General features: G+C 47.5%; 1 protein-coding gene and 1 long non-coding RNA gene across 6 annotated transcripts in view; one reads left to right on the top strand and one right to left on the bottom strand.

Annotated features, from left to right (window-relative positions):
• Positions 1-233: 233 nt before the first annotated feature.
• LOC144246029 (uncharacterized) lies at positions 234-3,262 on the bottom strand. Its single transcript, XR_013339635.2, has 2 exons — positions 2,636-3,262; positions 234-1,376 (listed from the first exon to the last, which is right to left on the bottom strand). It is a non-coding gene; the product is annotated as an uncharacterized LOC144246029 (long non-coding RNA).
• Positions 3,263-4,251: 989 nt separating this feature from the next.
• Positions 4,252-25,615, top strand: part of MEIS1 (Meis homeobox 1) — a 107,048-nt gene continuing 85,684 nt past the window's right edge. For 2 of the 5 annotated variants that reach the window (XM_077781843.2, XM_077781844.2), the window contains exons 1-6: positions 4,500-4,834; positions 6,522-6,748; positions 8,190-8,331; positions 8,866-8,916; positions 9,720-9,770; positions 11,201-11,347. In XM_077781843.2, the coding sequence (XP_077637969.1) occupies positions 4,823-4,834; positions 6,522-6,748; positions 8,190-8,331; positions 8,866-8,916; positions 9,720-9,770; positions 11,201-11,347 (630 nt within the window). In that variant the 5' untranslated portion in view covers positions 4,500-4,822. Of the gene's footprint in view, positions 4,395-4,499; positions 4,835-4,955; positions 5,117-6,521; positions 6,749-8,189; positions 8,332-8,865; positions 8,917-9,719; positions 9,771-11,200; positions 11,348-25,615 lie in introns of those variants that run through there. The other 3 variants (XM_077781841.2, XM_085576114.1, XM_077781842.2) reach the window with 2 other exon arrangements.

Raw genomic sequence — 25,615 nt, 5'->3', positions numbered from 1 at the left:
GCGTCTCCGATCCCTCCAAATTGCCGAAAACTGGACTTTTCCCTCGCAGAAAAATTGGAAGCGTTTCTGGCTGTAGTTTTCCCGTCTCCCAGTAGACGGCACAACAGCTCAATCCTTGGGATGCAGAGCAGCCCAGCGGCTTTTCTCTTTTTTTTTCCTTTTTTTTCTCTTTTCTTTTCTTTTTTTTTTCTTTTTTTTTTTTTTTTTTTTTTTCTAATTAAGCAGCCACAGTTTTACCCAGCAATTTCTTTTATTGTTATTATTATTTCATTCAACGAGAAGCACAGGAATATCGACAGAAAAGAAAGAGGGTTTGGCATAGGCAGGGAGTACAGGAGTGCCGGAGGGCGAATGGGCTAAAGTCAGGGATCGTCGCCAACCCCGGCGCGGAGCAGCGTTTCCAAATTAACCCAAATGAACTTGTAGAACCCAAATCGGGTACGAAAAAACCCTTCAGCAAGCCCAACGCCATGGTGTTACCGGCTCAGGGGTTACTCTACGGATTTTAGGCTGTGACGCTGGGTTTATAATGTGAAATAGGAAGGGCAAGGCTCAGGTCGGCTCCGCGCTGCCTTGCCCGGGCTACCCCGAGGTGCCACCGCGGGGAAAACCTGGCAGCCGCCGCAACTTTTGTCCCTGAAAGACTCCTTTTGTGTGCGGGTGCCTTCACTCCCGCCGCCGGCACTGCTGTCACCGTTGAAGTCTCGAAAATCCCGGCCGGTAACTCATTTCCCAGTTAATTTTATTTAAGAGGGGGAAAAAAAAAAAAAAAAAAAAAAAAAAGATAGCGCTGTTGGAAACTTTGAAGACAACCGTAAATTTTATTAGGAAATATTTCACGAAGCCCCTCCGTTGAATGAATCAAACCCCTCCGTAAGTTCTGCGAGCGGCAGGCCCGGCCGCGGGGGAGCAGCGGGATGCTCCCGGTCCCGGTCCCGGCGCTCCCGGGGCGGCCGCGGCTCCCGGGGCCCGGGAGCGCCGGCGGTGGGCGCAGGGCAGCCCCGGCTGACCCCGGGCTGACTCCGCGGACGGTCCCGCTTCTCTTTTGTTTTCTGCCTCGGCAGCCGGTAAACAAACCCCCTCCCCAAATGCTGCGCTTCATCTGCGCGCTTCAAGCCCCTCGTTCTTAAATTGTCGCCATCCGCACCCCACCCCCCAGCCCGCTGTGACCTTTAATGGGCTCGAAACAAGTGCGGGTTTCCCCCTCACCCCCCGTCCCTCTTTCAGCCCTTCCATCAGGCTCTGACTTTTTCGGGTATCTCCGCAAGTATAGCCCCCCTCCTTTCCTTATCTGAAGCATTCCTGGATTATCTCCCGGCCGCCTTTCCAATGCTTTCTTCTGCGGTTTCTTGTTTGTTTCGCTCTTCTGCTTGCTCCTATTTCGGTTTTCAAATTTCAGTATTAATGGTGAAAGAGAGCACACTTGGATGCTAATTCTACCCCCGTCCCCTCCCCAAAAAAAAAAAAAAAAATAAACCCTGCTAGGAAGGCGGCAGGGAAGCCAGCTAGAAACCATTTGATTGTTCCTAGGTATGACTAATTCTTTCCTTAAGCTGGGAAATTCAGCCTGATTAAAAGCCTCATTTATTATCCGATAAGCAAATGGACCCAGATTCCACCTTGTGGAGGAGGCTTCCTCGCTCCCCAGACGCCTTTTTTTTGCCTCAGCTCGGCGGATCCCTTCGCCAAAGGCCCAGCCGCGGTCCGGGGGAGCCGCGCAGCAGCGCGTAGGGGCGCGCAGCGCTCCGCGCTCCGCAGCGAGGCCGGCCCGCCGCACCCACCAGACCCCCTCGCTCTTCCCTCATTGTTTTTCCCCTCTGCGTATTTCCCCCCGCCCCTCACCCTTTCCACCCGGCGATGGGTAAGCTTCAATAGATTCCCGCAAACCAGCAAGTTTTTGGAGGAAAGGGAATTTAAAAAAACCCCAAAAATCCAACAAACCAAAAAGACCCAAACAGAGTTGCTTTCCTAAAAAGGCGGCTGGGTGAGATGCTGCGCGGGTCCGCATCCGCGCATCCGCTGCGGCAGGACTTTACCGGGATAGCGCGGAGTTGGCCGTTTACTTTTTCCCGTTTAATAGATGATTAATTGCTGTCCGGATTAACCCCCTTTTTCTTTTTTTTTTTTCAGTTTTCTTTCTTTTTTTTTTCTTTTTTTTTTCTTTTTTTTTCTGGCCGGCCTCTCCCAGGCGGAGAGGCGAGCTGAGCAGTTGCTCACAGCGAGCCCTAAGAGTAATAACTGTTTGCTAATTGTAAAATCCTTATCCAGGATGAGGTTTGGGCAAACAATTTGTAGGGCTGTAATTACATTGTAAAAGTGTTTCGGGCTGAGTTGCGCTGAATTAAGCTCATAAAGGCCTAGTGGAGACGCTGAAAAAGGGTCTTTTGGGGGTGGTTTTTTTTTTTTTTTTTTTGCTTTCTTTTTTTTCATGGTGGGAGTTGAGGGGAGGAAAAGAGGATGGGAAGAGGAGGAAAAGCATCCCCGGGAGCTGGGTGACAGCCACCCCCTGGAAGAAGGGAGCGCTGCGGCGGGGAATCGTTACCGAGCGCTTTTCCCCGGGGAAATCCACGGAAATGAGCCCCACGCGCGGGGCTGGGCTGGGTGTGAGGGGTCAGTGCCTGAAAACGGCTCTTACCTGGGAGCTCTGGGTTTCTCTCGCCGGGATAAAAAGCCGGTCCTAGCGGAAAGGGGACGGGAAAGGAGCGGGGGGGAGGGATGGAAAGGGATTTCCCCGAAGTTTGAGACGCGGCGGCGGGGGTCCGGCAGCAGCGGAGCAGCGTGCCCTGCGCCCCGGGGGATTTAGCAGAGGGACGCCCCTGTCACTCCCCGGTTGTGCCCAGCAGCTCAGCCGGGACCGCTGTACCGGGGGCTCTCCGTCTCCGGGACCGCTGTACCGGGGGCTCTCCGTCTCCGGGACCGCTGTACCGGGGGCTCTCCGTCTCCCTTCCCGGGAGGAGGATGCGCTAGTGTCGGGGCAGCCGTCCCCGCTCGGGGCTCGGCCCGCAGGTAGGGGCACGGCGAGTTCTCCGCGGCCAGCCCGGCGGGGACCGGCGGGGCTGCGCGGAGGGATGGCTATGCTTTTGAACGCAACGGAGCGGACCCCCGGCTCGGCGGATGGAGGCACCGGCGGGGGGGATCGCCCCGCGCGGGACGGCGGGATAGGGATGGGGATGGGGACGAGGATGGGGATAAGGGTGGGGGTAAGGATGGGGATAAGGCAAGGCCGGGGCCGGCCGGGCCGGGCCCGGGGGCGCCCCCCGCCCCGCGCGCCGGTCCGAGCCCCGCTTCCCGCCCGGACCAATGGGGGCGCGGCGCGGGGCGGCGCGGCGCTGATTGGTCGGCGGCGGCGCGGCGGCGGCGGCCGGGGGCCGGGTGAGCTCACTCGGCCGGCGGCCGCGGGGGGAGCCGCCGGGGCGGGGGGTGCGCGGGGGGGCGCGCCCGGCGAGGCGGGCGGCGGAGCGAGGGCCGGGCGGCGGCGCGACCCCGGGGCGCTGCGCGGGCGCTGCGCGGGGCGGCGGCGCCGCCAGACAAAGGCGGCGGGAGCGCCCCCGCGGCCGCCGTGAGGCGGGGAGCGGTGCCGGGGGGGGCGCGGAGGGCAGGGCCGGGAGGGGGCGGCGTGTCCGAGCCGCGGCGCTGCGCGGGCGCGGGGCGGGCGGCGCGCCCCCCTGCGCCGGTGGCGGAGTTGCTGCCGCCCAGCGCATTGTGTAAGACGCGACCTGTTATGGCCACCACTACTTCCGGGTTCCCGCAGTCTGCTCCAGCCCGGCGCGGCGCTGCGCTCGGGCGGAGCGGCGGCGGCGGCGGCGGCGGACGGACGGACGGACGGACGGACGGACGGCAGCGCTCGGACCGCGGCGGCGGCGGCGGCGGCGGCGGCGGCGGCGGCAGCAGCGCCTCCCCCCCCCGCCTCCCCCCATCCCGCCCCGCTGCCCTTCCTCCCGCGCCCGCCCCGCACGGCACCCGCGCCCGGCCCGCCTCCGCCAGCCTCGCCCGGCGGCCGCGCAGGGGCAGAGCGAGCCGGCGCCGGCGAGGAATTAGGAGCGATCCGAGGAGGAGCGAAAAAAAAAAAAGCCCCCCATCATCATCATCATCATCATAATAACCATAATAAAAGGAGAGCCGGCGCGTTAGAGAGCCTTTTTAATTTTTAATTTTTCCCCCTCCTTCTCCTCCTCCCTCGATTTAAATTTTTTTTCTTTTTTTCTAAAAAATTTTTTTTTCTTTTTTTCCTCTTTTTTTTTTTTTTTTTTTTTTTGGGTGAGCGCACTCGAAAATTAACATTCGCGGTGTCCTGCGCGGTGGGAGCACACGCAGCGGATCATCATCAGTCATTCACCACCTTGACAACCTCGCCTGTGATTGACAGCCGGAGTGGCAAAAAGCCATGAGACTTGGTAGTTGGGTTTGAGGGGCACTTTAAAAAAAAAAAAAAAAAAAGAGAGAGAAAAAAAAAAACTGATTTGGGGAAAGGATATTTGCTTTCGCCCCGCTGCTGTCTTGGAAACGAGAGGGGGAGAGTAAGAGAGAGAGACAGGGAGAGAGGGAAGAAAGAAAGAAAAAAGAAGGAAGGAAGGAGGGAGAGTTGGTTTTTTTTTTTTTCTTCTAATTTTTTTTCTCCTTTTTTAATGCTGAGTTACCGTATCGCTTCGCTGAGATCCAGCAAGCCGAAGATTTTACTCGATTGCTTCCATTGCTGGAGACGCTAAGGGATTTTTGCCTTTTTTTGGGGGTGAGGGGGGGGGAACTTCGTGTTTCTTTCATTTCACACTGGCCTTAAAGAGGATATATTAGAAGTTGAAGTAGGAAGGGAGCAAGCAGGCCGATGGCGCAAAGGGTACGTATGATTAAAAAAAAATGGATTTCAAATGTGAAATAATATTGAAACGTGGCTGACAGAGACGCTGCGAAAAAAGTTTCTTTTTTTTTTTTTTTTTCTTTTTTTTTCCTCCTTTTTGGAGTAGGGGCACAAAGCGGTGTCCTGCAGCGGGAGGATTTATCAGTTGTACTTGTAGGCTTAAAACCTGTGTATATTGCTATTTTCTTGATTCTTTTACTCCTCATCCCGGAGCTCTCAGGGAAGAGGCGAGCTTTCTATACATTAATGACATGCAGGCATGTAAGTGAATATGTCCGAGCCTCTGTATTTGTTGGTTTTGTAGCTCTAGTCCTACCAATGTCTTTTTAAAAATCACCAGTGCTTGAAATATTTGAATGTGTGCATGTCTCTGAGCATTTTGCTGTGTTAGTGATGATATACCGCTTCACTTTCAGAAGATAAGTTCTGGCTGGGAGTAAGCACAACTTTTTTTTTTTCTTCTTTTATCTGTTTTTTTACTCACCTCCTTTTTTTTTTTTTTTTTTTTTTTTAATATATTTTGTCCCAAAAGGTACAGTGCAGTGGGCAAACTCCCCCCCACTCTTTTAGAAAGAAAGTGACTTTAATTTGAATTGGAGGTTACCAGCATTCACTGCCATGTGTATTGTTTCTATTTTGGGTGCGATCCCCCCCCTTTTTTTTTTTTTCCTTTTCTTCTAACTACCTCCTAAATTGGAATTTTGAGAAAAAAAAAAAATCAGCTGTAGTCGGGTGAACTGGGATTTGGGGAAGGAGAAAAGCCCTGGAAAGACGTTTTCTTGCCTAATTTGCCTGCCGCCGTCCGAGAGCTGGTTGGGAAAGAAAGTTCCTCTGCTGACAACTTGCCTTTTACTCTTTCGGTCCAAGCAAGTGTCAGGGATCTTTAAAAGTGTTTATTCACACCTTCGCTTTTAATAGATGAAAAGTGGCCGTTTCCCCCGCTGCCTGGGAACCGCGGTAGCTTTCGGTCCTTAATCTTTAACAAAGAAAACCCTTAGGAAAAAAAAAAAAAAAAAAAGCATTCCCAAAATCCCGAGAGCCCGGGCGAACGTTTCCAGCTTTTCGGCTTTAAAAGTTGCGTTCGCGTGGAATTGCTGGAAATCCGCAAATCGCTCCTTCTCCTTTTTGGTTTTGTTTTGTTTGCCGCTGCTGAAGTTTTTTTGGTTGGTTTGTTTTTTTTTTTTTTTTCTTTTTGCATCCTCGCTGGGGGGTGAGAGGTACCTGACTTGTTATCAGCGGGGAAAAAAAAAAAAAAAAAAAAGTTTTAGCGGAGGGAAATTTGGATTCCGGGAACCGCTTCCATTCACGGTGTGGGGGGGGCGGACGGGGTGGTGGTGGGGGGGGGTGGGAAGTTTGGGGATGGGGATTGAGGTGGAGTTTTTTTCGCTTTTATTTATAATTATTATTATTGTTGGTGTTGGTGGTGGTGTTGTTGTTATTTCTGCTGCGCCCCAGCCTCGGAGGGCTTCGTGCCGGGTCGCCTTTCCCTCCCCAGCGCCGGCGCGGCGGAGCCCGGGCGCGCTCGGAGGGTTTTTCTTTTTGGGGTGGCGGGGCGGGGAGGATCGCGGTTTATCCCCGCTTTTGGGGAGGGGGGGACGGGGCAGCGGAGCCGCCGCTGCCCCCGCCTCCCCCTGACGCCTGTCCCCGCTGTCTCTCTGCCCCGCAGTACGACGAGCTGCCCCACTACGGCGGCATGGAGGGGGTGGGCATCCCCACCACCATGTACGGGGACCCCCACGGCGCCCGCCCCATGCAGCCCGTGCACCACCTGAACCACGGGCCGCCGCTGCACTCGCACCAGTACCCGCACGCCGCCCACGCCAACGCCATGCCCCCCGCCATGGGCGCCTCCGTCAACGACGCCCTCAAGAGAGATAAAGATGCCATCTACGGGTAGGTGCCGCGCAGCCTGCGCGGGGTGCGCAGCGCCGCGCCGAAAAGGGACCGCGCTCCTCGTTTCGTGGCGCTGCCGGCTTTTTGGGGAGGGTTGCGGGTCATCCCCCCTCTGGGAAGAAGGAGGAAAATAATATTCCCATGGCACAACCTGCGCCGGGCGGTGAATCCGTGCGCGGAGTTTTGGAGCGGGGAGAGTTTGGAGAGCTTCGCCCAACTTTCCACTTTATTCCGTCTTTCCTTGCGCTGAGAGAGCTCAAGATCTGCTTCTCTCGGCTCTTTTTATTTTTAAATTTTCTGTTCATTTTCTTCTTTTTTTCCCTCCCCAAATCCTTTATCCGACAGTTTCTCAATGTGGCAACTTGTAAAGCAGTTTCTAGGCCGTTGCGATGGGAGCTGGCGGGGTTATTGCGCTGGGCGCAGATGCTTTTAAAATGTATCTGCCCAGCTGGAGTTTGAAGGGAAGTTTAAGAGCCTTTAAAAATCACTCTCAGGACAGTGAGGAGAAGGGGGAGGAAAAGAAAATCCACAGAGTTCGGTTTCTTTATCGGTTTATCAGAAGTCTGAAGGGTTGGTTAAAAGTCGGTGGTGTACGGTACCCAGAAGGAAAGGGGGGAAAAAAAAAAAGCATCAAGCCCTGGGAGGAGGGAAAAAAAAAATTAACTCCCTGTTATAAATATACATATATATATACATGTGTGTGCGCCCACGCTGATTTATTTATTTAAATTATTAAACAGGCGAGGGAAGCAGATGCACAGGCTGCCTTTCTCTCGGGGCGGCTGTCCGGGCTGGGCACCTGGCTTCCCCCGCGGCCGGCGGCTGCGGAGCCCGGGGGCAGAGGGCTGGGCAGGCCGTAGGGAACCAGCCCGGCTTGGCCAGCGGCTCGCAGCTCTGTTGGGTGGGTTTAAGGGCTTTTTCCCCTGTTTTTTTATTTTTTTTTTTCCCATTTGGATGAGGATTCTTTTCTTTCCATGCTTTTCTGTTGGTTTGGGTTTGTTTATTTCTCCTTTCGCTCCCAGCAAATCTTCCAGCAGAACAGCAGAAAGCGGGGAATTAAAAGCATGAGAGGCAGAAGCGTATGCCCAGGGATTTTAATTTTTTTATTTCATTTTATTTTATTTTTTCCTAAAGACAAGGAAAGTTAATTCAAAATGGCTGCTGGAACCGGCTTGGGTTTTATTCTTGGCTTGTCCTAAGGTTGAATTAACAATATCTGTGGCCAGACAGCCGGGGGATGCCCGGCTGGATGTGGGGAAGGGGCTGGGAGGTGCGGGGGGTGCCGGAGCCCCCTCTGTGGGTACCCCCTTCCCCGTGCACGCTGCTGTGGGACTAACTATTGTTGTGTTTGGGGTTTTCTCTTTTATTTTTTTTGTTTTGTTTTGTTTCGTTATGATATTTTCCCCCCCTCTGTGTGTGTGACTATTGTATTTTCTTTCAGACACCCCCTGTTCCCTCTTTTAGCACTGATTTTTGAGAAATGTGAATTAGCTACATGCACACCCAGGGAGCCCGGGGTAGCGGGAGGCGATGTTTGCTCCTCTGAGTCTTTCAATGAAGACATAGCAGTGTTCGCCAAACAGGTCAGCAAAACCGGGTTGAAAACAGTAAAAGAAAAAAAAAAAAAAAAAAAGGGAAAAAAAATCGTATCGAGAAAAACAAATCTCTGTTGAGATAAAGATGCGCGTTTCCCCCTCCCCCCTCTCTTACTGAAAGTGACATAAAAACCAAAACAGAAAAATCCCCCAAAACCCCAACCAAAACAAAACACGAGAGAGGGAAAAAAAAAAAAAAATCGGGAAATCTCGGCATTTACCACCCCCTTTAAAAAATGGATGAAGTGGAGCGGTCTGTGCCCGGCCGGGAGTTTGGCTGCGCGGCTCCCGGGAGCCGGGACGGGCTCTGCCGGGGAAGCTCCATAGGTATTTTTCAGTATATTTGATTCACTTGCTCAAGTGTTTGGCTGATGTACTAAATCCAGCAGTCAGGGCTTTGCACGGAAGGTTACATAATGGACCCGACAGTGTAATGAAGCAAGAAATAATAACGTCTGTTTTTTCTGCTCCCATATTTCAAATCATTTTTATTATTATTTTTTCCCCCTTTCTTACATTTAGATCCGAGCAGAGAAACCCCTCTTTTCCTCTAATCCTGAACTGGATAACTTGGTAAGAGTTAACACTTCTTCCTCTCCCCACCCCCACCCTCCCTTCCCTTCCCATTTATTTATTATTTTTTTTAAACTTCTGTGTCATCTGGAGAGGTGGTTTGATGGCGCTAAATTGAAAATTTCTCACGTGGATTTTTAAAAATTATAATTGTTACAATGATTGCTTTTATATTTACAAGTAAATATGGTGTGGTAATTGCTTGGAAGTAAAAAATCCCATAAGGATATAGATAAAGGAAAACACCATCCAAAGAGGAGCTGGCGGGCTTGATGGTGAGCTTGCCTGCCCAAGAGGAGCGTGGATTTATCTCCACTCTAACCAGCCCCTCCACGCACCTTTTAAGCAGCTCGATGGGAAACAGAGAGGATTACAATGGCTGGAGATACACCAGTGGCAAATTCACTGAAAATGAGGTCGTTTCTCTCTTTCTTTCCTTCCCCCGTTAAGGATAAATATTTTGCCTCCACTGTAGGAGTCCTGCTCCCGCTTTCACAAAGCGAGGAGCCAATGGTGGTGTTTAGAGGGTTGTTGTTTTTTTTTTTTAAGAAATGTTTATGATCCGTATAATTCAGTTGCTTCGTTGCAATTGGGATTTTTTTTTTTTTAACTCTAGGTCGCTTCTCGTTAAACAGTGCACAAAGCCACCGCTATTAAGTTTTAGTGTTATTGCCATAAATCAAAACAACTTTTTATTTACTACTAGAGAAAAGTCAAGCTGCAAAGTGTGGCCGGGGTGGCTGTGGGAAATATCCCCAAATCCAGGAATGGGATTAATGCTTATGTTGTTTGTGTCTTTGCAGATGATTCAAGCCATACAAGTATTAAGGTTTCATCTGTTGGAATTAGAGAAGGTAATTTTTGTCTCTCTCTCTCCCTCCCTTTCTCTCTACCTTCCCCCCCCCAGCTCCTTTCTTCCTCCTCCGTTTCAGTACTGCTGAAGTTCAGGCTTCTGGTAAATTTGCATAAATGTCTTTCTTTCTGGTAATTAGTGTCAAGACCAATCTTGGCGTCCATTTCTCTTCGCAGTTTAATTACAATTTCAGCCTCTAAAACCGAGCTCTCGAACGCCCAGGCCTTGTGTTCATTGTAATACTTTGCTGGCTTTGTATAAATAGTTGCAGTTCTGTGGTGCCGCAGATGAAACTCGAAATGGTTAGTTCAGTCAAGCCCCCGAAATTGTGATTAAAAAAATAAATATATATTATGTTTTTTCTTGGTGATGGTGAAGAAGAGACTTTGGTTGCAGTTAGTTGGAAGGGGGAATTTTTTTTTTTCTTTTTTAAGAGCCATCTGCAGGTCAGGCTCAGGGCGCGGATTGTCCTGTAACATTTTGCAGAGACAAAGCAGAGTTGATAGTTCTGTCTGTCTCTTGTTCCTGGGAATATTGTACACCTCAGAGCAGAAGAAAGAGATTGTGGCCTAAATGCAGGATTATTTTGTTGGCTGTTTGAGAAATCTTAGGAGGGAGAATGCTAATTTCTAAGCAGGCGGTGTCATCCGAGCTCACGTTAAATTGGAAGTGCGCTCTGGGTTTCCTGAGGATTTTTTACGTGTCATTGATAGCTGGCCTAGAAGAGAATTCCCTTTCTCCTAAAAATAAACATTTTGAGAGGTTTTTAAATAGTTGAAAAGTTTCTCCTGCGCCTCAGTCACTTTATCTAGCCATAACTGTCAGGTTGTTCTTGCTCTACCAAAATGTGTTAAAATCTGCCCATTAATAAAGCCGGCTCAGGTACAAGTCTATCAGAGCAACTGGGGATTTCAGGGCATGGATGCCTATAATGTATTTCAGCCCAGTGCATGTGGATTTTTTTTTTTTTAAATCCTTTTTTCCATCCTAGTGGAAAGGGTTTATGATGAAATAACTGGATGAAATTAAATAGTTTACCTTAAATGTCACCCATGCAGGTCACCTCTCTAATGGCCACAGCTCCGGGAGCAGATGAATTTAACACGGGTGTTGAATATGTTGTAGCCTGTGAATCATCTTGTCACTGTCAATTTTCTGGGATATCTCTATTTTGCGAGAAAAGAAAGTTATTCCTAATTCTGGATGCGTCTAGAGGTCTCAGGGGGATAATTGCAGTGTGTTTCCCCTATTTAGGACTTTTGATGTCACAGGGGCGAAGGGGGGAGACTGGTTGCACTTGTCAATTTTACTTATGTATTCCTGATTATATTTTCTTCCCTTTTTTTCCCCCCCTCTCTCTTCTTTCTTTTTCCTTTTTTTCTTCTTTCCTTTTTTGGTTTTTTTTTTTTTTTAACCTCTGTCCTAATGTAGGTACACGAATTATGTGACAATTTCTGCCACCGGTATATTAGCTGTTTGAAAGGAAAAATGCCTATCGATTTGGTCATAGACGATAGAGAGGGCGGATCAAAATCGGACAGTGAAGACATAACAAGATCAGCAAATCTAACGGATCAGGTATGATCTCGCCAACGTCGCACACGCTAAAAATTTGTATGCAGATCGCTTGCTGGGTCACTACGCCTCCTTTTATTATTTGCATATGATTAAGTCCCTTTTAGATAAATTTCCATCGAAATGAAAATTTTTGAATAATGTGGCTATTATTGCTTCATTAAGGCTTGCTCCCGGATTCGACCTGGCGAGATGAGCTTGTAAAAGCATCGCCTGCAAACTCGACCTGTTTCTTGTCGCTTTTAATTTTTGTCTTTATTTTATTTACCCTTTCCAATAATAGGAGTGGTATCAGTGAATCGCTGGCTTCTTGGTAGCTTAGGGAAGGAAGGGCTGGAGTCGTTGACCAAAATAATAATAAAATCCGAGATAGGTGGTCCAGAGAAGACAGAGAGGGTTTGAAATCTAGCAAATACTGGCTATTTTCTTCCCGTCTCTACGGTTCATTAGTCCGTCTTGTCAGTTTTCCTTGGCCGAACGCTTTTAGACTTGAGTGAACATTGCTTTGTGCACGCCTGCCTGCTGCAAACGCGCCCATTTTATTTTACTTAATAGGAGGAAAAAAAAAAAGGGAGAAAATAAAATGGGATTCAGGTTTTAAATTCTTTTCCTTGATCTTTTAAGTTTTCAAGCCTTCTCTTTAAAAAAATTATAAATATAGTATGAAGCCAAGGCAGCAAAGCCTCGCGTGGCTCTGACGGTTGTCCAGGTTTTGTTTGGGATGGTTCAGACCTTTAATGTCGGCTGCAGCGGGGTGGGAAATGCGGGTGAGCTGAGTGGGGAGAGCTGGCTGTCCCCTCTCCCATCCCTCCTCCTCCCACTGGGTGCAGACTGGGATCCTTGCCGTGTCCTGGGAGCACTTGGGGCTAATGCAGGAGGTGCCCAGATCTAAGTGAAGCTCCTGGCTGATGGTAGTGGCTGAGATTTGGCTTTCACTCGAGTTGGGTGGAACGGTGGGGTTTTCGCGGTGCGTTTGTTTGCTCTGAACCGAGGGGTAGCGGCGCTTTGCCTGTGAGAGGGGGGACCTCAAGCACACGCACAAAAAATAAATCCCCGCTCAAAGCCCCCAAGTTATTTCTTCTTTTTGATCAGCTACGTAAATATAGTGCTAGGAGTGATCTGCTCCTGACTCTGGAGGTTTCCTTTTGTTCAAGCAAGGCGCAGCCAAGCAGACAGGAGTTTCCTCAGCTGCTTTGCTGTTATCACTGCCACTGTCAGCTGGGAGTTATTTTATAGATCACCGACATGAAGGTGCGTTGCATTGCAGTGTGGCCAGTATCTGAAATATTTTCTCCTATCAGCCAAAGGCTATCGGTTTGTGATGGGGAGGCAGGCTTGAAGGAAGGCATGAACTTTTAGAAAGGGGTTTGTGCACATAGGTCGGTTGTTTTGAAGGGATTATTTTTCCCACCCAATTCTGCTGTACAGGGGAAAAGCTTGGCAGAGTGGGTGGAGGGTGGTGCGGCAGGGAGGTACCCGGGGCTGGCGAGGATGCTCCGGGAAGCTGCCGGCCCCGCTCAGTGCCTTAGGGCGAGGGGAACCCTCCAGCCAGGGTCTAGCTGAGGGAAGCTCGGCTCGCTGATGTTGAATAAAAATTGTAATCCAACAAGTCTAACTAGAAAATGGGTTTCTAAAAGCTCTGGAGTGCTGGGTACATAAAGCTATTTGAGCAAATTACAAGAATTGCTCAGGGGCACGAATGAAATCAACACTTTAATTGCCTCCAAAATGAAGATTTATACCCCATTTTCCCAACGAATCATTATTTTATTAAAGTGAAAGCTAAAGAAATGGAGCCGCAGTTTTGGGGTTGCTGGGGGTCGCTGTGTTTCTCCACCACCCCGCGCCCCCCTTTTTGCGCGGACATTGCTCCGTCCCCTCTCCCGCTTGTGCGAGCGCTGCCCCGGCTCCGCTCCGCGCAGCGCCGCGCAGCGCCGTGCGCACCCGCGGAGCCGCGCGGGGAGCGGGGCTTTGCTTTCCGCCTTGCAGGGAAAAGCTTCAAAAATGCGCTTTTCCCCTCCCCACTCCTCTCCCCCGGGCGATGAAGGCGGCGGATCAAACCCGCGGGGGTTGCGCGGGGGCGGTTTTACCGGGGGATGCGCAGCCCCCCGCGCCCTCCGGTAAACTGCGGTGCCAAGCCCGGCCCCGGAGCGGCCGGCAGTGTCGGAGCCCTAATGGTTCCATAATAAGGTGTTGAGTGCTGGTCGCCGGGGCGGCTAATTAGGATGTGACTGCGCGGGGCGCGTTTATGGCTGCGCGGCCCGGGGATGCGCGGGCGCGCAGGGCCCGGCGGTGGGAGCGAGGGGACCCCCGCCTGCCCACGGCTCTGCTTGGGAGAGTAGTAAAAGAGTAAGTATGTAAAAGCTTTTATTATGGATTTAATTACATTTTCGTATATTGTGGTAGTAAAGGTTACAGTTAACAGGGTGTTTTTTTGCTTTTAATTTATTGGTTTCCCCTTATTTATTCTTTCCCTAAAGGCCCCTCAAAGGCAGTGCCTTTAAGTCCCCCCGGTTAATAGAAAGCAATGACACTAATGCTAGATTTTGCAAAGTAAAGCCCTATAACACTAACCATTGTTCAGTGATTTAACCAGCTCAGTGGCACTAGGTCACTAAAATAGCATCCTTCTCCCACGGGCTCGACCCCGCTGCCTGCCAGGGTGAGACCTGCAGAGTTGCTGTTTACCATCACAGCTCCACAAGTACAAGGCAGGAGTCTGGGCTTTTTGCTGGGGAGAGTTGAACTCCAAATCATCCAGACCCCGGGACTTTAAAAAACCTAGCTGAGGAATGGCAGTCATCCTCAAAAGTTTCAAAATAAACCTTTTTTAATCATTAGCTTTTCAAACGTTTTGCATGTTTAAATTTTCAGTGTTTGTCAGAGCCCAGGAAGATTTAGAACACAGCTGTTGTGTGATGTGTCTGGGAAAACTCCTTCTGATTTAAAAAAGAAAAAAGCCCAAAGACTGCCTGTAGTCTGACAAGAGAAATTTGATTTTGTAGGTAATCCTGAACTGTTACCGTGGGGCTGCTTTTTTGAAGCCACATCACTTTGGCACCCAGGTGCTCTAGTCCAAACTGTAAAATTTTCCTACAAGAGCGTGTCTACAAGAAAGCCTTTAGAAAGTCCTTTAAGGAAAACACGGTCCAAAGTACCCACCACATCCAAGTAAAATGCATTAGCTGTGTAAGATAGATTTTATAGGGACAAACCAGTATTTTTCTTACTGAAAATAAACTTGTTGATCCCATCCACAGTAGCATTGCTAGATGAAAATTGCAATTTAATAGTGCACAAGCCAATTACAGATGCAGAAACTTTTAAAGGCAAATCGGCGAAGAACCAAATTCCTATAGGAACTATGAGGGGAAATGATCAAAAAATGAACATGAAATAAGACTTCCTGCAAGAAGGTCCATAATTCAACATTATTTGACTCCACTGTCAGGGAAATTGTTGAAGGATAGTAAACTGATACTGGAGTCTCAGTCATTTTTGTTACAGTCTTAAATGTTTGCAACTGTGACGTTTTAGATGGCCCTTCTTGGGTGATAATATATCACATATATACACACGTATATAATAAAGCAACACCTCTATTTATGTTGCAATAGATTTTATTTCAACTTGTGCAGTTGCGGAGTTGCTCTAGCAAAAATGCGGATAGACAGGAGCTTTTTTTTTTTTAAATGGAACAATTACTTAAAATATATTCTTTACAAAGAAAGAATCATAAACTGGAATCCAATATAAAGCGTAGCTGAAAGTGGTAGAGTTGTTCAGGGCATTGACTGGCCACAACTAGACTTAACTTTCCAAATTCTCAAATATATTAGCTATACCTTGTAGCCAATACAACAATAGTGCCTCAGGGAAAAAATTACTGAGAAATACTATTTTACTCTGGGACTTCTTCACAGGTACTTTCAAACCATATATGGTTTTAAAGAGGAGAGCTAAAAATATTGCTGCCTTTAGGATATGTGCTCCCATATTGGGGGAACAGGCATCGAAATAATAGATGTGGTGCAGAGGGTGCAAGGTAGAATTCATTTCTGCATAATAAAAGAGTTGCAGCAAAGTAGGACTCTGAGGACTACCAATAAAATAATATTTAAAAGACTCGAAATTTAATTTTCTTCCTCTTACTTTGTTACTTTGAGTGAATCCTTTTTTTTGTTTGTTTGTTTGTTTTTGAGTAATTTTTGTTAATTTTTGCTGTGATATTTAGAAACTGTTATCATTCTCCAGTTTGGCAGTCTGTTTATGTAAGGATAGAATACGTTAATTTCTGTTCCAGACATGTTTTCATCTGATGCACTGTGGCTGAAATTGTATTAGCAAAATAAGATTTTCTTTGCTCTCCATTTCTTTAAGTGAGTAAATACATTGTTGTGTAGACATAAGATTGAATATATTTTCTTTAGTTTGTGATTTCAGTTCATGAATCTTTGGGGTTCTTTTTTATTTTTTAATCATTCAAGAACCCAAAAGAGCCATCCTTACAGCTGGGTGCCTTCCTGAAGTTGCATGCTCAGGCCTAATATCCGTGTAAAGTTTTCCAAGATGAAGTTAGGTCTTCTTGTAAAGGATAGTTTAATTCCCGGATTTTTGGGGGAATTCTTTTCAACGTCAGACCTGACAGAGCTGAGTTTAAACCCCAGTTAACCTCAGAATTGATCCTAAACATTTGCGAGTATATCCCAAGGCATTCCTGTAAGCCAGAGCTCGCCGTGTCTGCATTAGAGACCGTAGATTGTTATTTTGGGGCAACTTGGAGTCTTGAAAGTTATGGAAAAATGAGTTTTACCTTAAGTTTAACCTTTATGGCTGAGGGTTTGAGTCTTTCCATGGCTGCTGGTCCACAGATAACAATAAAGGTAATGGGCTCTGCATGCAGAAGGGTTACTACAGCCCCGCGTGGGCAATGTTAGACCTTAAAAAAATCAGATTATATTGCTCTCAATCAAAATGAGTAAGTGTACATTGTGCTGATAAATACTACTTCAAAAAGCACTAAAAATCCAGCACAGCTTCTTTAAATTAGGAAATCTTTTGTTTTGTTTCGCATTTCTGCGTTTGGGGTTTTTTGGTCACGTGAGGATGCAGTTAGGATCTATCTTGTGTAATCTAAACAAGTTTAAGGAAATAAAGAGGAGAGTTGTTTCTGGTCAGGAATGTTTTTGGAGGTTTCTGGAATTGTTTCCTGGTGAGGGTTGTGTGAGGGAAGGAGAGACTGGGGTGCGCTGCAGTGTCACCTCATGTCCTTGGTGTATCACCATCTTCTCCACATGCTGTTTCTCAGAGCAGGCTTTTACTTACACGGCAAATTTGGAATAATTAGTGGCTATATTTTTATTTTTTCCTGCAGCTGCAGCAATATTTGGAGAGGGGGCTAGCTCTAAGGGAGCACACGTTTTGTGCTTGCCCTTCTTTGAGCGCATTTACGCCGCTGATTAACGACTCCGTACCGGACCCGCCGCTGATAGTCCGTGACGCCTCTGAAATACAGCTTGTCCACAGTTCCTTCAGCTCTTCTTTGGCCTGCTTAGTGTGGCTGCCTTTTCACTTATTTTTGCCCTTTGAGATGTAACCTGGAGCATAGGTGAGAGCAGAATCCCATCAGGCCAGTGTCCTCAGGATTCCTTTTGTTTTTTAATTTAGAGGAGATCCCTGGAAAGCTTCAGCCCCTCAGCAGTGGCGGTGGGGGCTTGGTCTCTGTTAGGGAGAGGAGCCCCGTCGCCCCTGAGGGCTCAGCTCCTTGAGTTGCCTCACTGGTTGCTGATGTAATGGGTTAATTTATTTATTTCTGATAAATACATATCCAAGACGTAAAGAGCGACGTGGACGTTTCAGGCTCGTGTGAGTCACTGTGCGTACAAAAGCAATAGCGCAGGCAGCAAGTGGTTTCTGGGTGTTATTATGTTTTCGAAAAGGGAGTCTGAGATTTGTCATAGATGTCTGGGGAAATGTTGAAAATTTAAATGTTGGTGAGGTGAATTAAAAAAAAAAAAACAACGTGGGTTTGCCCTGTAGGCAAAAGGTCTGTTTGCAATTTAAAAAAGAAAAGATATTTAAGAGTTATAATACAGAGATTGCCGTTTTCTTATGAACTTGCTGAGCATAGAGGAGGTAGGATGGATTTTTACCTAAATTTGGCCTCTTCTATTGGCAACAAGATGGACTGCTGAAAGTCATGGTGTCTTATTATTTTGCAAATGGTTTTTATTTTGCAAGCGTCTTTAAATCCAGGCCATTGAAGAAATGTTTCTTCCCTGCCCCCGTCGGAGGTTGTACATAAGTCATCCATGAGTTTTGGGGATCAATAAAGGGATAACTGTGAAAGGCAATGGCCCATAACACACGGGGAGTGGGATGAGTTGATCTAATGTTCCCTGCCTGGCCTCAAAACTCGATGAATCTCTGGGTTTGTCCACACAAGGACACTCAGGAGAGGTAAGACAAATTGATTGGGTGTAAAATTAAAGTGCATTAGTTAAAGTGCATTGGACTATTGTGTGGATGCTCTCATTCAGAAGTAAAGTGGCCTTAGTTCACTTTAGCCTAATCCCCTTTGGAGTAGGCCACTTTTCTTTTGAATGAGAACATCCACATTAACTTTTAGTTAATTCGTCTTTCCCCAGCGTCCTGGCGGCCTCGTGCCCGGCGCTCTGGAGAGGTTGGGCCGGCCGGGCGCTGGCTCCCCGCGAGCTTTAGGTAAGCTTTTCATTAGGCATATTTCATCTCCCGCCATGAAACCCGCCGGCACCCTGCCCGCTCCTCCGCGCCCTCCTCTCCTCTCCTCCCGCGCCCCCAGAGCGCCGCTGTCCTTAACGCTGCCTGGGAAAAAACCTGGGAACTTTTGTGGTGGCGGGGATTTGGGGAGGGATGATGGGGATGAGGCAGGGGGAGAGCTGCTTGCACCCCGTCCGGAGGAGCGGTGATTTATTTGGGCATTGTGTTTCCCAGGTGAATCTGGTGAATTTGGCATGCTCCTTGAATAGGTAGTTTCTTCCCTGTGCAGTGGTAAGTCATTTTTTAAAGACAGTGAAGAAATCTAGATTAACTTTTTTCGGCTGATATTTCCGTGAAAACCGAGATTGAATATTAGCCTATAGGAGAGCTAGCTTACCTGATGAAAAAAAAATAACAGTAAGATAGTTCTGTTTTATATTTTTGCTGTTTTATATTCTTGCTTGAAGTTCACTGAGCCCGAGTTTCTGTTAGAGATATTTTCAGGTGTCTTCTAGAGCTTATAAGTAACCTATTTATTTACTTTTTACTGGCTCGGCCATGTGTGCCTACGCTGTGGCATGTCACACGCTTGCCATTGCCCCTTTCATTCATAATAAAATTTACAAGGGTTCTTGCATTAGTAAGCAATTTGCTATTGGAGCCTTTCCTAGAAATACAGAATTCTATTTCGCCAAAGTATTGTGTTTCCTCTTCAGTCAGTACTGAGGTGAGCTGTTTTCTCAAGGACTCTCCAGGCATCTATATGATATTCCCACTTGGGCAGATGATCTCCAAAACTGTGTTACTGAGTTCTTCAGCCTGAAGAGACATTTCAATAAATTAAAATTCTCTTATGAGCATCACCAGACTTTGAATTTGGCCAGTTATTTTTGTTTGCATTTTGGCTTTCTTCTGGGTGTTTTTTTTTTTTTTTTTTTTTTTTTTTCCCTTGGTTGGCTTTTTTAATATAAAGCAAATATGCATCCAGACCTTCTTTGCAGAAATAAACTGGCCAACAATAAGAGAGGTAATTCTTTATTTGCTTAAAAGAACTGCCTGTTTTAACTTTAGAGGTACTGACCCAGAGTAAAGAAACAGCTGATGCCATCACAGGCAGTGTACTGTATTCAAACAGCTGTACAAAATGCAAAGCTACAGTATTAATCCTGCCATTCACAGTTTATTTAAGTTTTTTAAGCTTCTCTCATATGGGCATGGCATCAATGCCTAATTATGCCTCCATTAGTGTTACTGGGCCCTTAATACAGAAAATTATTGTATTTAAACTTTGGAAAGCTGCATGGATGTAATGTAAGAGTCTTGCAGCTGGCACACAGTCAGGGAAGGCAAACTTTACCTTGTAATTTTCTTTTCATTCATTTGGCCTTTAGGTTTTGGTCTAGTTTTGTTGCTGAGGTCAGACGATTGCTGATGTTTTTAACACTGCCTTTAAACAGCTCCATTGAAGTCTGTGTAGCTCTCAGGAGAAGAGAGGGTAAGAGCAGATTAAAAACCCCATGGCTTTGTTGGGATGCAGGGCTACAAGTGTCTGTGCAAACAGAAATGGTAGAACCTATATTCTCATGGGTGTCTTGGCCTGCACTGAACCTGGGCCAGCTCTGTCAGTGCAAGCAGATTTTGGTCTGTGGGCATTAAATTCTTGATCTCTGGCAGGGCTGGAGGTACCTGTTGCATCGGGGTGGGTGTGCAGGGGTGGCCCTGGCCTCGGCTGGAATATCACCTGCTGGCTCAGCAGCAACCCGAGGTGTGTCCTCTCACATGGAGGTCAGTGGCTGCTTGCTGATATTTGGATTAATCTGGTAAATTAAGTATTAACCACGGCCAACCCCATGCTAGAAGCCTTGGGAGGACACAAATGCTGTAGACTCATTAAGCGGCACTTTGGTTTTAGGCTTGAGCCAGTACAGGGGACTCTTCTCCTTGGGGTGCAGCCACAGAGATGCTTTGGCTCCCGAGCTCCCACACTTGCTCCTGCACCATGGAATTACCTTGCATAGGTAGAGTTGGCAAAATTTTTTGGTGAGGGGAGTGTCCCAGTGGCCTGTGATTTACAAATTTTCTCTTGTGTACTGTTGTGCAGCGTTACGGGGCAGCGGTGTCACTGCTGTGGTTTGGTGACGGGTTCGGTGTCACCAGGAGGTGATTTGAAGTCACAGCTTTGCTCTCCCCTTTGCTCATGTTCACACAGACATTTTGGGCAGCACTTGGCGTGGACAGGGGTTCCCCAGCTGAGTGGCACTGCTGGGAATCACTGTGACAGCAGGGTGACGGGCAGAGAAGCCTCTCAAACACACGCGCCGGTTGTTTCCCAATATTTGCATGGATGCTTGGGACGAGATTCTCATGCACACTGGTGGCAGCTTAGGCACTACACTGGAGCCGTTCTTTACCCCTCTCTGCCTGGAGGATTTTGCAGCTGTGTTACCCTGGAGGCTCCTGGCCCTCCTCCCTGTTGCACAACCAGTTTTACTGGCGTGGCTTCCACCTTCTGTGGCAGCGTCCCTGTGCTTTCCCCATGTCCGTGAGGCCCGTGGCGGTGTTTTGTGGCAAAACTGTGTAGAAAAAGCAGGGTGTGCACAGACGTACCTTGCTGCATTAATCTAACTCCTGTGAGAGTTCTCTTTTTCATCACTATTTTCTGTAAAGCCAGAGTGATGGTATGCACATGACTAGTATGTGCAGGGAGGATTAATTTAAATGCACACGTGCGCGTCGAGCCGGCATTTGGCCCTCAGTGACAAGTGTTGGAGAGGTCCTTTGGGTGAGAAGTGATGCAGCAATGCTGGAGGGGCAGGGGTGGGGAATGCTGCTCTGCTGACAGCGTCAGGCAGGAGGGGAGATGCGAATTCTCTTCCCAGGGCTGTCACTGAGGTTCTGGAGCGAGACAATTAGGTGCTTGTGTGCCGAGATTTTCTACTTCTCCTTTTCCCTTATTGTCAGGTAGGGTTGATAGCTTAATTTATATGTCATCTAGTGATTGCAAGGTATATCTAGAAGATGTTTAAGAATGAGCCGTGATATGTTATAGTAATTATTTTGCTCTGTGAATAATTTGAAGAAAATGTTGCCAAGAAAGCAAAATGTTTTTGTTTGGTGTCATAGGAAAGTACTACGCTGAATTGGAAGACTGATGGTAAACTTTGCTTTTGGTGGCTTTATGCTTTGGCTTTGACCTCTTCTGCTATTTTCCACTAATTAGCATTTTTAAAAAGTGTTTAAAGGAGGAAGGAGATAAGCTCTGGATGGAATAGGTAGCAGTGCTGCTGGTATCTTCTGCAGAAGGGGCAGAGTTGTGGGGTTGGCTGGAAACACTCACAAGGTGGTGGCCTGTCCCAAGGTCTGCCTGGCCTGAGGCACGGATCCATGCGGGGCCAAGCACCACTGGCTACTCCGAAAGCTCCCTGGGAGGTGCCGTGGGACCGCACAGACCTCTCAGCCCAACGTTTTTGTGTGACTCTGGCAGCTAGCTGTGCTTCCAAGCCACCCCTCAATGAGCGGGTGGAGGCACCAGGGAGCCACGGCCACCTCAGCCTGGCAAACCAGCCCTGGAGCTCCTGGCCCCTGGCTCCCACAGCTGGGCTCGGTGTGTTTTGTGGCCGCTGGCTCGCTGGCGTGTGGCTTGCAGAGCCCTGCGGCCGCGCTGCAGCTTTGGCTTGTTGTGAAATGGGAGAAAGTGGAGGAGCTGCTCTGCTCTGCTCCGCTCCGCTCTGTTCTGTGGAAGGGTTTGGCCATGAGCGTTGGAAAATGTGAATCACGGGGATTCCAGTTTTAAGCCTTCTGGAGATAACGGGCAGCACGTACTGGAGTGCGTGACTCGCAGAGGGCCTTAAAAAACAAGGCGGTGCCCTCGAGATTAAGCAAACATTTTATTATCAGGAACACATTTTATACCCAACACAGCCTTTGTAGGTATCGCATCCATCCAGACAGAAAGGTGTAGCTGGAGCAAAGCTAATTATACTGCGATTTAATTTTGGTGTTGAACAACAATGCAAAGCGAGCGGGCTCTTGAATCCTGCGAACAATGTGCCATAATCAAAATATGCTGACTCCGAATGGCGTCTGTTGTCAGTTAGCTAAAAATCCCATTCGATATTTGTGACACAAGCTCAGGGTTTTTGCTTGTGATGGAGCTGGAATGAAGCATGGCTGTTGCAGAACAAGGGCTCTGCTTGTGCCTTCCCTCCCCAGGAAGCCCCTCTTGGGCCGATGGGATGTTGGAAGTCAGAGCCTGCATTTAAGTAAAGCAAAAAAATTTGCAGCGGGTGCCCCGATGGGTTAATTTTTGTCTTCTTGAAAGGTATCATCCCTATAAATCTGTAAGAGGAATGCTTAGAGATGTAGGTTTTTCTGTAAGTAAACCTTTGCTGAGTCCAGATATTCAGGGTGAGGAGCACTTCTTTCTGCAGCACTGATTCCTGCTGAGGCTGCCTGCTGCGACCCTGGTGGGACAGAAGGGAGAGGGTGGGAAAAGTTGAGGTTGAGGTCTCCCTCCTGCCCAAGTCTGTCTGGGTAGGCCAAATTTGGGACCTCAGCCAGTCGTCTGACAGCCTGTGCTGTCTCATTTGTACCTGAGCATCTGGCAGATCCCTTTCTAAATGACTTTTAACACAGAAACGCAATAAAGGGAAGGGACGTCAGGCTCTCGTTTTCAGGCTAAATGGCGAGACACTTTTCCTGTTTACACCTTTGGAGGAATCATTACATGAAATATTGAACAGAAAACTCTTATTTGTCTCTGAAGGCCTTTTTCCTGGTCTAGAAAGATGTGGAAAATTCTCCAATCTTATTAAATGTAGTAGGAGTCAAGGAGGACTAACACACCTCAAGGACTTGCACACTAGGTTTCTGGATATAGCAGTATTGTTTGGGGCTGACTTTGTGCATGTTTCTGCATGATATGTAAACTTCAAAAATGTGGAGCAGTGATCTTTATCTCCTGACTGTAAAGCTGTGTTTCCTTGTGTCAGAAAAGGGCCAGTGGTTAATGCTATCTAGTGATATGTCTCTTATCAAAGGGAGGAGACAGGTTTACAGTGTGGGGTTGCTCTAAATAGAAAGTACTAGTCAATGTTTGTTGTATGGGAGATAAAAACCCTGCATCACCATCAGCTGGCTCGGTTAACCTGGCTGGACAGGCAGTGTTTACTGTTGAGCTGGGATTTGAAAAAAAAAAAAAATAAAAGAGCAATGGAATAAGGTCAGTCAAATTTTAAGGCCCACTGTGATTGAGGCTGTTGCTGTTTAGGTGTCCATCAAAGCTACCACGTGCAGCAACCTCCAATGCAAGAAGCAAACCCTGAAGTCTAAATGCTTTTATTGCCAGAAGTTTTTTGAGTGCATTAGAACCCTTTCTCAAAGAAAAGTCCATCTGCCCATGCTGTCCCCCCTGGGAGGACTTTGGAGGTGACTCCCCAAGTGCAGCAGGTTTGATTTCAGCATAGGCAGAAGGTGTTGGAGCTGTGCTTCTGACAGAATGCAGCCCAGGCTAGGGGGGGCTCTGCATAGCTTGAACACGTGCAACCCTGTGTGCACACAAACATGCACAAATGGGCTTTTTTAAAGTCTTGCCCCTGCAGAGTTGACAGGGCTTTGGTGCCTTCTGGAAGAGAAGAACTGTGGTTTTTCTCCTTCCTCTTTGTCTTTATGTTCCGCCCAGTCTTGATGATCTCCATTTCATTCTCCTTTATTTTTTGTGGTTTATGTTTGCTGCTTCCAATTATTCTTTTTCCTTTGGAAAGCACTATCACCCTGTCCTTTTGCACTCATGTTTTCCATTCCTCCTGTTTAGGACTATCAGGCCCTTTCTTCTCCCTGCCATGGTCTCTTTTCCTCCATGCTTTGAGGGTAAGGAGGGAGTCAGAGGCTGTGCTGTGTTTGAGGTGCCTCTGTGGGGTATGCAGCTGTGTAGGGTCAGCTGAGGCACGACAGCAGAGCTAACAGAGAGCCCTGGTGTTGTTGGGTGGATCTTGGTTTGGTGACCCTTGACAGTGTGCACTATTACTTGTGCCTCTGGTCCCTTCAGGTAAAATCCTGCCCTTGTGAAAATCAGTGGCAAAAGTCCTGTTTATTTCCACTTTTCTGGTATTCACATTGATACCCACTCTCATTCCTTTTATCTATTTGTCTCCCGTGTTGCATGCATAAAGACAGCTTATATCTTATTTTTCCTATGCAGCTGCGAAGACTTAGAGAAGAGTCTTACCCTCATTTGCAAGGAGGAGAAACTAAAGATAGAAAGCTTATGACTTTTCTGGGGCTAGCAAGGGAATCCAGGTCAGGGCTGAGACTTCCATGCAGAGTTTTTTCTGCTTTTTAGTTCGCCAGGCCTTGCCTCCTGTAATGCTGCAAAGGTTTCCATCTGTGCACAAGTCGCCCTCACTGTTCTGCTTAGTTGCAGGCGGAGTTATCGCCTGCCTGTCATTTCAACGACCTTATTTCCCTAGCATTTTCCCTTATTTCCCTAGCATTTTCCCTTATTTCCCTTGCAACACCATTTTTTTCCATCTGAACCCGGTCGTTGTGCCTTTGTTGTTCTATTAAAAATAATTAACCTTTGAATCAAAGCTGCCCGAAGCAGATGATGCAAGAGCTGTTGGCAGTAAAAAAACATCTATTTTTTAGCATTTTCAAGTTTCTACAGTATGATTTATTCTGACCCCCTTGGTTTTGGTTGTATTGGGTGTGATGTCCCCAGCTGGTTTTGGCAGGCTGGGAGGTGGGATTGCTATCAGCCTTGGTTGGTCCCACTAGGAGATGTTCAGGTGGCAAAGCAATAAGCAGATCCTCTCAGAAACTGAAGTTAGTCATGAGTCTGGATTTCATGGTCCCCAAAATCCCAAACTGGTCCAGTGGAAGGTGTCCTTTCCCACTGCAAGGGGTTAGATCTTTAAGGACCTTTCCAGCCCAAACCATTCTCTAATTCTGTGTTTGTACAAACAATAGTGTAGAATCTAAGAAATATATGGCATTATATTTTTTTGTATTATAAAGGTATATTTTTAATTCTCTATACCTATTTGTATTTCTTTTCCAAGTAAAAGAAAAATCAAAAGGCTTCTTATATGCTGCGTGGGGAACAGGCTACCTGAGGATTCTTATTAGCCACTCCCTCCAGAAGTGAAGAGGGTAAGACTTGTGGATTGTAAAGATCAGGTCTGCCTATCATGCAGTCGTAGCTCTAGTATCCATCCTATGGATTAGACACTTAAGGTATTAAGCAGCAGTATTGAATATTTTGCTCAACTGAGCTTGGGGACATCAGTATGGCCAACAACCAGAAGGATAAACTATGTAAAAAGTAAATCCTTGTCAAATAGGTGGGTTATGTTTGTAGGAGGAGAAGAATGCCATAACTTAAAGAACCAGCTCCCCACTTTTTGCTTTGAGTCCTTGCCTGAACTGAGCACAACTATTTCCCAGTGTGGTGGAGCACTACCCTGAGCCTCATGCAGCTGAAAATTTTTAAAATGTAGGAGTTAAGAAAATCAGAAGAACACTTCAAACATAGTA

Source organism: Lonchura striata, chromosome 3, assembly GCF_050655825.1.
Source record: "Lonchura striata isolate lonStrDom1 chromosome 3, ASM5065582v1, whole genome shotgun sequence".
NCBI classification, from domain to species: domain Eukaryota; kingdom Metazoa; phylum Chordata; class Aves; order Passeriformes; family Estrildidae; genus Lonchura; species Lonchura striata.
The sequence above is the reverse complement of the archived record's forward strand: the minus strand, read 5'-3'. Positions and strand labels throughout refer to the sequence as shown.